This window comes from Strix uralensis, chromosome 4, assembly GCF_047716275.1.
Source record: "Strix uralensis isolate ZFMK-TIS-50842 chromosome 4, bStrUra1, whole genome shotgun sequence".
Lineage (NCBI taxonomy): Eukaryota > Metazoa > Chordata > Aves > Strigiformes > Strigidae > Strix > Strix uralensis.
In genome coordinates this window covers 129,047,755-129,061,486 of record NC_133975.1, presented here as the reverse complement: position 1 = coordinate 129,061,486, position 13,732 = coordinate 129,047,755, and the positions used below count along the sequence as shown (strand labels likewise).

The window sequence follows — 13,732 nt, the reverse complement described above, 5'->3', positions numbered from 1 at the left end:
AGATGCGCACAGACGCGGGTTTTTTTAGGACTGAAACGCTTTGTGCAAATCCGGGCAGTTTGGGGTTCCCTCGGGCCGTCTCTAGGCAACGCAGCCCCGCCTCCCCCGGGCCCGCCCATCTCCGGGCAAACTGAGGGCAGTGGCTTCACTCAGCTGTCGCGCATGCGCCTGGCTGCGGGAGCAGGCGGGGCCTGTGGCGAGGCGGCGCGGCCTGGCTTTGCCGCGCCGTGGGGCGGTGCGGCTCGGCCCCATGGCCGCCGTGTTTCTCGTCACGCTTTACGAATACTCGCCGCTCTTTTACATCACCGTGGTGTTCGTCTGCTTCCTCGTCACCAGCGGCCTGGTGCTGGGCTGGTGAGTGCTGTGGAGGGGCCGGCGCTGGCTGTGGGGCAGCCAGCGCTGTGCCTGTGGGGCCGGCCCAGCCCGTGGAGGCCGGTCTGGGGCGATGGGCCTTGGTTGCGGAGGTCTGGTGGTGTAATGAGGTAGCACGGCGTGGGGAGGGGGTAATGGGAGCTGGCATCCCTTGGGGAATGAACTCCGAGGGTGTGGGGTGGCCCTGGGTGGGACAGCGCCGGGGCTGGGTGTGTGGGGCCTGGCAGTGAGGTTGTGTTGAAGAAAGGAGGGTGAGCAGGGGTAGCCCTGACCGTAGGGGAAGAGGGGCTGCTCCAGCAGAAGGTGAGGATGAAAGCTGTGGAGAAAACAGCGTGGCTGGAGACCCTGAATGAGGGGTGGGGGTCAGGGAGGGCTGCTCCAAGGGAAAAGTTTGGCACTGTTGGAGATGGACATCTCAAATCTTGGTGGTAGATAAAATGAGCAGATACTGAGTAAGGTGCTTGGCATTAGGCCAGGTAGCAGCTAAATCTGCCAGGCTTTGAGGCAGAGTTGTTACTGAGGTGTGAGACTACCCAGGACCGCTGATGAGGCACCAGTCTGTTCTACTGCTGAAGCTCAGAGGAGAAGGGGGTGTTTCAGGGGAATCGAACAGGGTGCTGGGACCGGGATGGGGAGAAGCCTTAAACAGCTGACCTGCTAAAGTGTCTAGAGGGGTGATGAGTGAAAGACCCTCTCCTGCTTATGTTTGAGAGGGTTCGGCAAAGATGTCACCGTTCCCTTTTTTCAGAAACAGGTCCCTGAATGTCTGTCCATAGCGCTGTTCTGTTTGTTTTCCTGCCGACTCAGGAGTTTCTGTAAATGTAAATACTGATACTCGCCAAGTGGAGAGCATTGATTAGCAATCAAAATATTTTATGTAGGAATTGTGGGTACACCACACTTCTGGAGAAAATAAAATAGAGTTATTGCATTTCCTCCCATTGGCTTAAACATTATATATCTGCAGTTCTGTGCTTCAGTGTTTTCCATCCTTTGTCTCTCTTTGAATTACAGATGTTTTAGCTGTAGCTGCTTGTTCTCCTGGCAGCTTATAAATACTCTGCTTGACTTTTCCCTTAGTGCAAAGTCTTTCCCTTGTTTGCATCACTTTGTTAGCTGCCACTGGCTCAAACATATGCCATCTATTGCTTTTGGTGTGAATGAAGCTATCTTTTGATCTTTCAGATAGCTTTGTGAAAATTTTTGTTCTTTTGCATTGCCTCCCCTAGTGCTGGGTAAGTGGTAGTGAAGGCGAGGATCTTTTTGTTGCCTTTCTGCTGGATGAAGCTCCACCTTGTTATTTACTTGGAGAGAGAGGTAGTCGAAATCCTTTTCATAATACTTTCTGTCCCAGTGCACGCTGATGGTATTATATTGCCATACGCTTCTCTCCACTTTTTCACTCTTCCAGTTCTTTAAAAATATTATCTTTACAAAAGAAATGGTACTAAATCATGATTCAAATAAATCTTCTGCGTGTATATTCCAAGCCAGTGTTCCTTTATCACTTTAATCATTATTTATCTGCTTGTAATAAACGCTTTGCACTCCCCTGCTGTAAAATGTCTGAAATAGGTGTGCCAGAAGATCCTTACATCTGCTCACGAGTTCATTGATGCATTTTGAGCTACGGGCTGTGCAGAGGACTGTCCAGATGCATTTTTATTTCAGGATCAGAGATTCTAGGTGCATCTGCACTAGATATTATTGCAGTTTATGTAAATATATAAAAACTGTCTTCAAACTAGTTTGTTAGAGAGCTGTTAGCTCAGCACATACAAGTATGTATGTGGGCAGCTGCTCAGAGATATTTGCTGCTACCTTTGAACTCTGCCTACCGTGACCTTATGACCAAGAGCCTCCAAGCAATTTCAGAGTGTCTGCAGCTGCGGTTACAGTTTAAGTGCTCTTGAACTTGCTCATGAAAATAACTTGAGCCTTTATTTGCTACACAGAGTACTATAAATGCATATGGTGTCACGAGTACATATTACTTGATGTATTGCCATAATGACATTTTGTTTCCAATATCGGCATCAATTGTCAGCTTGTTTTATGGATGTGTTCATGATGGTGTCAGTCAGCCTGAAAAACACCAACTGCTTAGGAATGTTAATGTTTTATTTGCAAAATCATGCACTGATTTGATGAGCGCCTGGTTTTATGGCCAGCCCTGGATACCTGTGGCTCTGCTCAGAGAGTCTCAGTAGGTTACTGCACAGGTGGCTTTCTAGAGCCAGCCCATTAGATGCTCTGGGCAGAGGGATGAGGTGGAATTTAGATTAGCTAAATATGGCCTGGTGCATCATCTCTTTAGCTGGGGATTGTAAGGAACTGAAGGAAGAAATGCCTCAAACATTCATCGACACGGAAAACCTCAAGGACAAGCTGTGGCCTTTGGATTAGTCTAAGGAATTATCACCCAAGGAAGCAGGAGTGTACTGAAGGACGCACCCCCCACTCCCTTGCAGTTGCATTGACAAACTCCTTAGATAAGCCTCAGAGGGGGAGACATGGACTGAGTGAAACCAGGTGTTTCCCCTCAAGCACAAGTACCAACGGATAAGAGGGGATCATTTCTGGGATGACTGATAAGATCTCTGGGAACAGAGGAAAAAACAAAGCTGGGCAACGACCACCGACTCAACTGGAACCCATGCTCCACCTTTTTCCTCATCTCTCATGGAAATGAATTTGTGGAATACCTGCCCCTCCTCATCTAGTATGCTAATCAGCTAATAAGATGAACTTAGAAAGGCAACAGAAACTTTCCTGTGTGTGCACCCACCATCAAAGCTGGATCTGTGTGCACCCACCACCCAGGATTACTGGACCTGAGACAATGCTGGATCCAGGGGTGGTGATTCAGATTTCTTTGACTCTCTTTCTTTTCCTTTCCTTTCTTTTCTTTCTTATAGATTTATAAGAGACCACATTGCTTATTATCTTTTTCCAAGTTTAAATTGTTCTCTACCGCAAGTAAAACATTTTAACTGGTCATTTGGTGTCGTTTCTCCTTAATTTAACCTGGGGGGATCACAGAACCGTTGCGATTCTCTGGGCTTCCAGTCCGGGTCATGACAGGGATGAGTGCTTGTATTAGGAGGAACTTTAGGCTCAGCACCTCTTTGAAATCTTTGGAGAAATTAACTCATGAACAAAACCCTTGGAAACTCTTGCCTTTTCTAAGCCAGCACTGTCCTGAAGAAAGGAATTTTCCCCTATACCAGCTGATGATCTAGGCTGATAGATCATAAAATAAAAACTGTATCTTTATTCAGCCTTCATACACTGAATACTACCTTAAAATTTACAGAAATACTGTACCTTATTGTTGAACAGAAAGGCCTTTCTGCCTTCAGCTGCTGCAGAAACTCTACTAAAAGGTTTTTTCTATGGCTGCTTTTCATGGTGATTATCCTGTTGCTTTCGACCAGCGAAGAAAGTTTCCAAAGAACACGTTTTTACTTCGGAATCAGCCAGATGGTATAAAACAGGAGGCATCTTTGTGTGCGTCTGGAGAGATTAGCTCCATTGAGTTTGGGATATTGAGTAAGTGAAACAGCTGCTGCACCTGGTTCCTTTGTGAGTAAGATGTTTAACTGGTGTACTTCATTACAGCCCCAGTGAAGTCAGCGTGGCTGTGTTTACTTGCATCAGAGAGAGATTTGACTCTCCATGCACACAAACTAAATATGGCTGAGCGCCCTATATTACATCATCGAAGAAATGCAAATGTTTCCATCAAAGTCTAGAAACCAAAGGCATTTATCAAAGGTGGAGTAATGAGTATAGAGTATATTCCACCAGCTGAACCTCTTTCGCCTTTGGCGTATCTTTGACACTCAGGCACGCAAGATGTTCGGTGGTAAAGGCAAATATTTGTTAAACTGCCAGGAACAGGTTGTTGCTATTGAGAATGGCTTTGAGAATTTTCTTTCCTGAAGTAGTCTCCTCAACTTGAAAATCACTTTTGACTGATGTTTTTCCCTGTTAGTCTTACAAAGGGCACCCCTCCAGCATGAATCAATAGAAAGGAGGCCAATGTCAGTAAAAGCTCTGCTTTTCTTCTTCGTTTGACACGCAAGAGTTGGAAAAGATTTTAAAACCAGGAAAAAGTAGCAGTTAAGCCACAAAATTGTCTGTTTCACTCAGAGCTGTATTGTACATGAAATTACTTTAGCAATTTTCAAACTGATTACATTGAAGTTGGTAGTGCCCTTTTCAGCTTGAGTTATTGATAGGAGACCCATCTTACTGTAACAGCTGCTATTTCAGTGTACTAAATGGAAACAATTGATGCAGGGGAACTCTGCCATTCAGAGTTTTCCAGCACCCAATATGCTGATGATTGCATGAACCAAAATTAAAAGCCATTACCCAGGCCATCACTTCAGCAGTACAGGTGGCAGCGACAAAAGCACAAATTCAGGAAAGTACAGCCTGAGCTAATTAATAACTGTTTTCTAAAATGCATTAACAAAAGACTCCCACAGCCTCTCCCCGTTGCCTTACTAATGAGGCAGGACTGGATTAATGCAGTTAAGAAAATGTCTTCAGTCTCCCAAGTAGTCTTCTGATTGCATATCTGGGACAGTTTCTCTGATCAGCTTTTGGTTATTGAAAGTTATTGCTATCACCTTAAAAAGTGAATTATTTTTAGCCAAGTGTAAATGGAAGTCTGTTGCAGAGCTTGTTTTGTAGATCCTGATCTTCTGTAATGGGTCTTTTAAAAGCCCCAGGCAATATGAAAATCTTGGAGTTTTTAATTGGTGTCAGAAATCATCCCAAATACTCTTCCTCACTTTCTTTGATTTTTATTTTGGTTCATAGGGTGTTTAAACTTTTAAATCTTTGCTTCGTTATCCTTTTAGGGTCAGAATATCACTTGGGCTGGCATGCTAGTTTCGGCTTTGAAGGAGTCTTAGAGTCTCAGCTTTGCTTCAAAGTCTTGACTATTTTGCACTTGGTTTCTGGCTCAAAGCAGGGGCTTTACAGCTCCTGATTTATTATCAGCATATTATTGTAATTGAGGTTTACATGGGAAATCGGGATCTTGTTCTCCCATAAAAACATCTTGCTGGCTGTAGCTACAGCTAGAAATATCTTAGGGCTGAATGATTTATTCTAAGGTCTTCCTTTTGAGCACCCAGTCCATTAAGGCTGTTCCATCTTTGCAAGCAGCGATTTTTTTTTTTTTTTTTTTTTTTTTTTTTGGTCCTGTGACGGGATGTGCAGAATGTCAATTGGGAGAAAGCTCTGGCTAACCATTTACCACTAGAGGGCATTGACCATTCTCGTTAATTTTACTCTCTTTCTGGAAATGCAGGAGTAAAGTATTCCCCCTTTACAGATTTTCTGTATCGCTGTGAAGACTCCTACCTTCTGCCACGAAAAGTTGGAGTCAGACTGGCAGGCTGTATTATTCATGCATCCTAGCAGATACTCTGCAAAGCCAAGCTAGCTCTATTTGTTGTGCTGCTTGCTATTTGGAGCTGAAGAAAAATGCAAATGTGTCAACGCTAACACTTAACCCACTTGTTCTTCTTGTTTCATGTCTCATAGGTTTGGGTTGGGTGTTCCTGTTATTCTGAGAAACTCAGAAGAAACAGAATCCAGCACAAGAGTATTGAAAAAGCGAATGAGACAAGTGAAGAATCCTTTTGGGTTAGAAATCCCTCATCCTGCTACAGCTTCGGTAACAAGTCAGTGGAGTTCTGATGTGCTTGATTTTTGTCAGTGTGGGTTCCTGAACTTAATATCTTCTGTTTTCTTGCTGTCACCCTTTTCCTTTATCAAAATTCCTCGGAAACCTGCTTCCTCCCATCATCACAACAGAAATAATTTTTACACAGCTTATAAAAGTGGTGTTTTTAAAAGTGAAATGTTTGGATATTTAAGTACAGTTTCATTCTTATCAATTAAACACTTCCTGCTATAACAGATTTTTAAGTAACAAAAACATCTGCAGATCACCAGCTACTGTGGATGTTTTTGTAAACTTTACAAAACTGTAGAATTCTATAGAATTCATTATAGCATATATGCCACTCACTTAAATCTATGTCCAGATCTCCAGCAGCGTTTGGAAGTGCACTACTTTTAAAAAATAAATAAATTTTTAAAAATCTCCCTTTCTATCTATGCTTCAGTGGAAACTGAATTTAAATACCTATTTGGATGAGAGTTCAGGTAGTTCTTAACATCCTTGAAGTCACCCACATAGGAAGTGAAATTCATGGCCTTCTACGTTATTGGGGAGTAGTCAGCAAGGCTGAACATCTTCTGCCAACACAGATGTGGAGCCTTCCTGTGAATGAGAAAAGGGCTGCAGCAGTTTTACCCCTCCCTCAATGTAAAAAACCCCAAACCAACAAACCCAACAACTTAGTCTTCAGGTAACTTGGATTTTTCAGGAGGTTTGAGCGCTTGAATTTGGTGGGAGTTTCCAAGAGTTGTGCTCCTGTTTGTGCAGGAAGTGTTTAGAAGTTAATGGGTTGGGTACTTGATTTTTAGAAAAGAAATGGAGCGCGTAGATCCCCTTTTTATCCTCCCTCTGCATGATCAAGAGGGTCTTATTCTTTGAGACCACAGAGGGTGTTGTAGGCCAGTGATCCAAGTAATACCATTATCTAAGGAGGGAGTGGACTTTGGGCTAGGGGTTGTGCTCATGGGTCTGCCAGGGAGTGTGTCAAATGTTAACAGAAGTTAAAATTTACCCTTCATAAAACACATGTGCTACTTTTGTTAGTTTAATCAGCCATTTTATCTCCTCACACCCACTTCCTCATCCCCACTGACTTTCATAAGCATTAAACCTAGTCTAAATTCTTGGAAGATTAGATTATAATGATAAAAATCTGGGACCCTGAAGTTGTTTTCTGCCCTTTAAGAACCTACACTTAGCAATTCCAGAATTCCTGCACACGAGCTAGTTAATGAAATCCTTATCTTCTTTCTACAAGAGGGTATAACATTGACACCAGATTGTCTGGAAGACTGTATTCTTACATGCTACTGGGGCTGCAGTGTTCAAAAACTCCACGAAGCGTTGCAGAAACATGTCTACTGCTTCAGAATAAAGACCCCTCAGGCGTTAGAGGATGCTCTGTACAGCGAATACCTCTATCGACAACAGTACTTGTATCCTTTTTTAAAATTGTTTTGACAAAATATGCTAATTTATTGGCACAGGAAATGTTGAGACTTGTGAACATTCGGCAGTTCTTGGCACAATATATTTATGAACAAATACGATGACAAATATTCTTTATGCAAACGTCACATTTGTCTACAATTGCAGTGACACTGATTGTTTTCCTTGACACATACAAAGCATTAAAAAAAATGACAAGGAAGAAAAATATTGTCAGTTACCAGAAGATGCTCAAGTTGTCGATTTTGGCCCAGTGCCTAGATCTCGCTATCCGTTGATAGCATTGTTGACGTTAGCTGATGAAGAAGACAGAGAAATCTATGATATTGTAAGTAATGTAAGAATATACTTCAGGGTCACTGTACTTAAGGTCTGAATGTTTCAGGAGACATGCTTGAATAAAACAGCTTCCTTTCCCCGTCCCCAAGAATTTGGTCCCTAACTTTTTCACTGATGATGCCAGGGGAGCATGGCAGAAGAGCAAGGATAATATCTAAAAATTATGTGTGCCGTTCAAAAGATGGTTATGATTTTCACAAAGCTCGTGTCTGCGAAGGTCTCTATGGTGAGCCCTGTGGTCAGAGGAACTAGGGCTATGGTAGGTTAGTAAGCTGTTACTCTGATTTTTCTGGTCACATAAACCTGGGGTGGAGCTCTTGTGCTGATACGGTCTTTTGAATGGCTGTTGGCAACGTAGGAGGATTTTTTTTTTTAGTGTCTGGCACAGATATTTGAGCTGATTGCTGACTTGACTGTTAGGAACATAGAAATTACCTTTCTGCAACAGGCCTGTGTCTGTGTAATGCAGGACATGATGTCTCACAGTAGCCATCTCCAGGTCATTTACAGGAAGGTGTGAAGCTCTTGCAGTAGACTGATATGAGATCCTCAGGTCTCCAAAAAGGTCTCCTGATCTCTTACAGTTAAAGCAGCTTCAACCTTGTCACATGCAGTTCAATATCACTTCTGAACTCTTAAGTTGACTGATTCTTTTTGGAACAATTTGAGACACATTTTTATCTCCCATCTTTTCATTTGGTTGATAATCTGATAGCACTGACTGCTTGGACAAGAATACAAATGAACTTGGAAGCAAATTGCCTAAATCCACTGAACACTCTTCCATACATTCATCTGGAAATTGTTTGTGATCACACCAATGCCTAAGAAATCTGTTCCCTTTCCAAGTGATACCTGTCCTTGGCTTCTCGTCACTTGACCTCAGCACTTCCCCACTCAAGATTTCTGCCCCCCAGCTATTTCCCAGATTAGTACATCTATGTATGTTTAGAGCTCAGATTAGTTTAATATAAAGTGACTTCAAATTTCTTATTTAATGTGTTTGACATTAGCATGGACGTGAATTTGTAGTGCCTCTTTTGTTCCTTAACATAGAAAAAAGGGATGGAAGGAGAGTGGGGGAGGTATTTTTCCTCTGGTTTTGGAGAAAAGGAACACAACTAGAATCTGTTAATATGGTCAGAGGAATAACTCCACCTGAACTCCTTGCCAGACAAATGTCAGAATTGCATCTGTTGTTGTTGAAACAAACTTGTAAAATATAAATATAGCGTGGAAAGGCATCTTTGCTGGTGTGGTATTACTGCATTGTTCTCGCATCAGTCCATCAAGCTCCAACTTGAATTCTTTTTGTGTGTGTGTGTGTGTCCACCACTACCGCTGATGTTCCAGTATCTCTTTTCTGGTGGGTCTAATTTTAATCCTAACTGTATTTCTGGGCAGGTCATACCTATTTGGTTTTGTGCCGTAATTTTCTCCTAGCTCCAGAAAATTAGCACGACTGTATACGAGTTACAGAAATTATTTGAAGACTGGCAGGGCTAAAGTGGAAGAAGGCTTAGATCTCAGGCCTGTGTATGAAACAGAAGACTGAGAAGTAACTTGATGATGGTGTACAAGTATTTACAAAGGGAGAAAATACCTGGTGCTCAAGGGGAAGGGGTTCTATAATCAAACAGCATAGCATTTCTGCTAGGTCAGAGTATCTCTGTATGTGTTTCTGTACTACAGGACAGCATAACAGAGGAGACAGTAGCTTGAAGATCCAGCTGTTTGTGTTAGGAACGGGTCCCACACAGTTAAAAAGTCACCTAGGTGTCTGAACAAACTATGAATTGAGGATGTATGTCGTCATTGAGAAAGAACTTATGATGGGATGACATAATACACTGAGAACCATTGACTTTTAAACACTTATTAGCAAAACACAAAATCTGTCATTTTAATGGAGATTTAATGGCTTTCAGGTTCCAAAACAAAGCTAATAGTGATGTGGGGCTTTTTGTGGGGGTTTTTTTCTGAGGCCTTGTGATTTAATAAGAAAAGGCCTTATTGCCAAAGAATAGTAAACTCAGTTAGTATAAATACATATGTATAGGTACATATCTATTTAAACTCTGCATGTAATTAGCCATGTGTGGATTTTGAAGTGTAAGTCTGATTTGCCTTTAAAATTTTTTTTTGAGCAGAACAGCTTTCTTCTATATTTCATTTCTTTTTTGACAGCTTCTGGGAACTACAATAATATTGAATTTCACTTTCTTTTTTTCCTTGCTTTTTAGAGCCTATTACGTAATTTGGGCAGGGCGAGGGGTATTAGGCACAGCATGCAAGCTTAGAGTGCTTTTATTTTCAGAAAAATTACTCTAAAGTCAGCCCATGGGGTCCTTTCATAATCCTTTCCAGTGAAATTTGTCTTTTGCCTGCTCGGTTTACAAGCCAATCAACGACACTTCTAAAGGCTTTTTGGAGCCTAAAACCTGTGGTCTGAAAGATTGTGAGGGAAGTAGGTGAAAGTAGAGAAGACTTTGCATTTTACGTGTTCCCCTGTAATTCTGCAGTCAAACTTGAGCTGACAGGGTCATTTCTTGTGCTGAAGACAGCCCGGGATGCAGCTGCAGACGTTGCATGGGACGTCAGTGCGTGCGCTGGCTCGGGGCTCGGTTGCTGTAGGAAACTCCTCACAGTCTGTCAGCTTCTATCCTGTCTAGGAGGAGCTCGCCATGAGTTAGTGAAGTGGAGAGGGGCGTGTAGGAGCTACTACTTCTGGTTGAAATCATTATGCGGCTGGCCTCTCCCAGGCACACCCGTGACTGTGTAAGCAAGCCCTGCCTTCAGGAGGACTGCGTGTGTTTAGGTGCCTTTGTGGTTTGGGATCTAATTCTGTTAGGTGAGAGTGGTCAGAGCAGGTCTCCGCTGTAAAGCGACTGTAGAAGGGCTCTGTGGAGAACCAGGGCAGAAAGCTGAAGCCCCACAAAGCGCTGTCTTGTGCCACGTCCTCTTTTTTACCTTTTCTGGCATAGTTTTTGATTCAGGCTTGAAGTCAACACTGTTGAAGTCCTGATAGTCTAAGGAAATCAGCAGGTCAGAGGTTGTAAAGAAGTATGCAATCTTTCGAGCAAACTGTTCTATATGAATCATGTAACAAAAAGCAAAGTTATTAAACATAGCTTTTTTTTTTTTTTTCTGGTAGATTTCAATGGTGGCTGTAATTCACATTCCTGATGAGAGCTACAGACTTTCCTGCAGAATACTGTATCAGTATCTACTTCTAGCTCAAGGTCAATACCATGATCTGAAGGTAAGCCACGTACTGAGTCTTGTTTCATTTGGGCAACAGTGTTAAGTTTAGCTTGTGTAGGCTTTCAAGAGCCTAAATTAGTATAAGGCTTTTATTGTCATGCAAAGAACTGGATAATAGTTAAAATTATTTTATCAGTTAAGTAGTTCCAGCCAAAGTTACTGTACAGAAGTATTTTATATGAAAATATTCAAGATTTCCCAGAGAAATTACTTGATTCTAGTCTAGAGGCCTAGGTTCTGTCCACTTATTAAAGCAGTAGTAAGACATTAACTAGCTGTTGAATGTTTCCTCTCCACAGAACATTTGTTACCTCCTTGCTAGTCTCTCAGACCAGCCCTTTCTCCTATACTGCTCTTCAACTGGGGAAGCCTCAGAAGAAACTTTTTTTTTCATTTCTTTGTACTGCAATACACGCACAAGATTAGGAGTCAGCCTAGCACATGTTTTTAGAAGTTAAACCAATGTTCTCATTATTCCATTCCAGTTTCCCATATCTATGCGTGTTGTGGGACCATCTTTGACCTGTTTGTTAGGCAGTGGCTGATGTTATTCTATGCGATTCACTTTATTACTGTGATAATAAAAATAACATATGGTATTGATAAGGTAGATATTGGACCAAATTAAATTAATTGATTTGATTAGCATTCATTCTGAAATAATTTGTCCAAAGAAATGTTTGTCCTGGCCATTTTTTGCTGGCATAGTTGATCCAGGTAAACTTCCCTGTTGATGCCCTCAAGCTTTCTTTTCACGTGTGGTTGCTATTGTAAAAACACTGCTTAAACTGAACAGAAATAACTGTGCAGCTGCATTTTGTGTCGCTGTGTACTGTGCTCTCTGTGGGCATCTTGGGCTGCATGGTATCTTACTGGCTTTATTAAGAGATCATGCCCAGAAGAATTGGTGCTTCACGTAAGAGAAGACAAAAGGAGTAAGGGACTGTAATACAAGCAAGAGTGGAATGGGTTGAGTGAAGCAGATTTGACAGCTTGATGGATATGTTCTTGGTAGGAGTGGATGGAAGCATCCCTCTAGGCATAAAGAATGATATACAGGAACCTGAGCTGCTCAGAACCCGGGCAGTTCTGTTACAGTTCATTCAGCCCGGTGGCAACCAGTGTATCTGACCCGGTGGAACTTGCGTCGCATGTGTGTGTTCAGGTATTGGGGGAGAGTTTGTTGACCTCTAAATGTTTGTGCATACGTGTATTTTAGCAGCTCTTCATGTCTGCAAATAGTACTGCACCGTCTTCAAGCGATACGTCTCCTGGTGAGAGCAGCACTGACAGAAGCTTGCTAGAAAAGGCTGGACTGGCTGAAGATGAACCAGAATTGCATGAAGAAAACAGTAAAGACTGTGTTGTTTGCCAGAATGGCACAGTGAACTGGGTACTCCTACCCTGCAGGCACGCGTGCTTGTGTGATGGCTGCATTAAGTATTTCCAGCAGTGTCCAATGTGTAGGCAGTTTGTTCAAGAATCTTTTCCACTTTGCAGTAAAAAGGAGCAAGATGAAGATGAATCAACCCATATCTTGCAAGATGTTCTTCCTGGAAGAGTTTTTTAATGGGGCAAAAAATAGAAGAACTGGGTTGTATGCACCAAGATTAAGTGTAGAAAGCAGATTGTTTATGGGAGGATATGTAGCATTAACTTGTATGGTTTTGCTTTTTATTGTTAGGTAGTTTTCAGCTTCCTTATTTTTCTTCACTCCATATGCTCGCAGGAACATTACACTTATCCATGCAATGTGGACAGAAGAAGTGCGTAGGATATCTTTGAAGGATGTGATTTTATTTATAACTTCTTACTAGTTTTTCATGGAGTACTATTGGAGGCTATTTTGATTACTAAATTTAGTATATCTACTAAAAAAAGAAGAAAACTTGCAAGTGAAGTTGCACGCAGCTCATTCTATATTTATGGTATTTAAAATACTAGAGCAATATATCATTTTAACTGAGTATAATTTAGCAACATAGCACTTTACAGAATGTATCAAATGAAGGAAAGTAAATATTCTTCATTGTTAAACCCGTGTATATTTATTTTGTAGAAGAAGGCTGGACTGTGGCAGGAGCTGGGAGTTGAAAGCGTGATTCAAGACTGTTTCTGGCTGTTTTGAAAGATTTATGTGTGTGCGTGCATGCGTGTGTGTGTGAGGGACTTCAGCCAAAGCCCGTTGGAACGAGTGCAAAGATTTTTGTTGATTATTGTTGGCTGGAACTAAACGTTGCTGACACTTTCAGGCCTGAGCCTCTGCTATGTCATCTTGAGACACAGACTTTCAATCTCGTTAGCAATGGCTGTAAGAACTTGTCCTCCATGCAAATGTTAGTTAATTACTCCATAGAGTGGTTACTTGGACAGTTTTGTGGTGCTATTCGTACAGGAGTAGCCTGCTTTGGGGAATTTCCAACTCTTTTTGCTTGCATTGTCAGCTTGGATGCAAAGTTAACCATTTACCTTTTATCAATAGTCCCAGGGAATTTACTTACTCTAATGAAGAAAAAAGCTAAAGAATGGCAGAAAATGTTTTCTCTTGCCCTCCAATGGTGTATTGTCAAAAGCAATAAAAATGGCTGTTGAGAAGAGAAA

General features: G+C 41.9%; 1 protein-coding gene across 2 annotated transcripts; it reads left to right on the top strand.

The window, feature by feature from the left end:
* The first annotated feature begins 192 nt into the window (after positions 1-192).
* CGRRF1 (cell growth regulator with ring finger domain 1) lies at positions 193-13,732 on the top strand. 2 transcript variants are annotated; one of them, XM_074869175.1, is made up of 6 exons: positions 193-354; positions 5,938-6,077; positions 7,338-7,515; positions 7,709-7,856; positions 11,022-11,129; positions 12,351-13,732. In XM_074869175.1, the coding sequence occupies exons 1-6, from the start codon at positions 251-253 to the stop codon at positions 12,699-12,701; spliced, it is 1,029 nt and encodes a 342-aa protein (XP_074725276.1). In that variant the 5' UTR covers positions 193-250; the 3' UTR covers positions 12,702-13,732. The 2 variants fall into 2 exon arrangements, with proteins under 2 accessions (XP_074725276.1, XP_074725277.1); XM_074869176.1 differs by lacking the exon at positions 12,351-13,732 and adding an exon at positions 11,431-11,772.

Coding starts and splice junctions, on each gene's coding strand:
- CGRRF1 (XM_074869175.1), top strand. CDS start 251: ATGGCCGCCGTGTTTCTCGTCACGCTTTACGAATACTCGCCGCTCTTT. Junction 6,078..7,337: donor TGCTACAGCTTCGGTAACAA/GTCAGTGGAGTT, acceptor TCTTTCTACAAG/AGGGTATAACATTGACACCA. Junction 7,516..7,708: donor CTCTATCGACAACAGTACTT/GTATCCTTTTTT, acceptor ACACATACAAAG/CATTAAAAAAAATGACAAGG.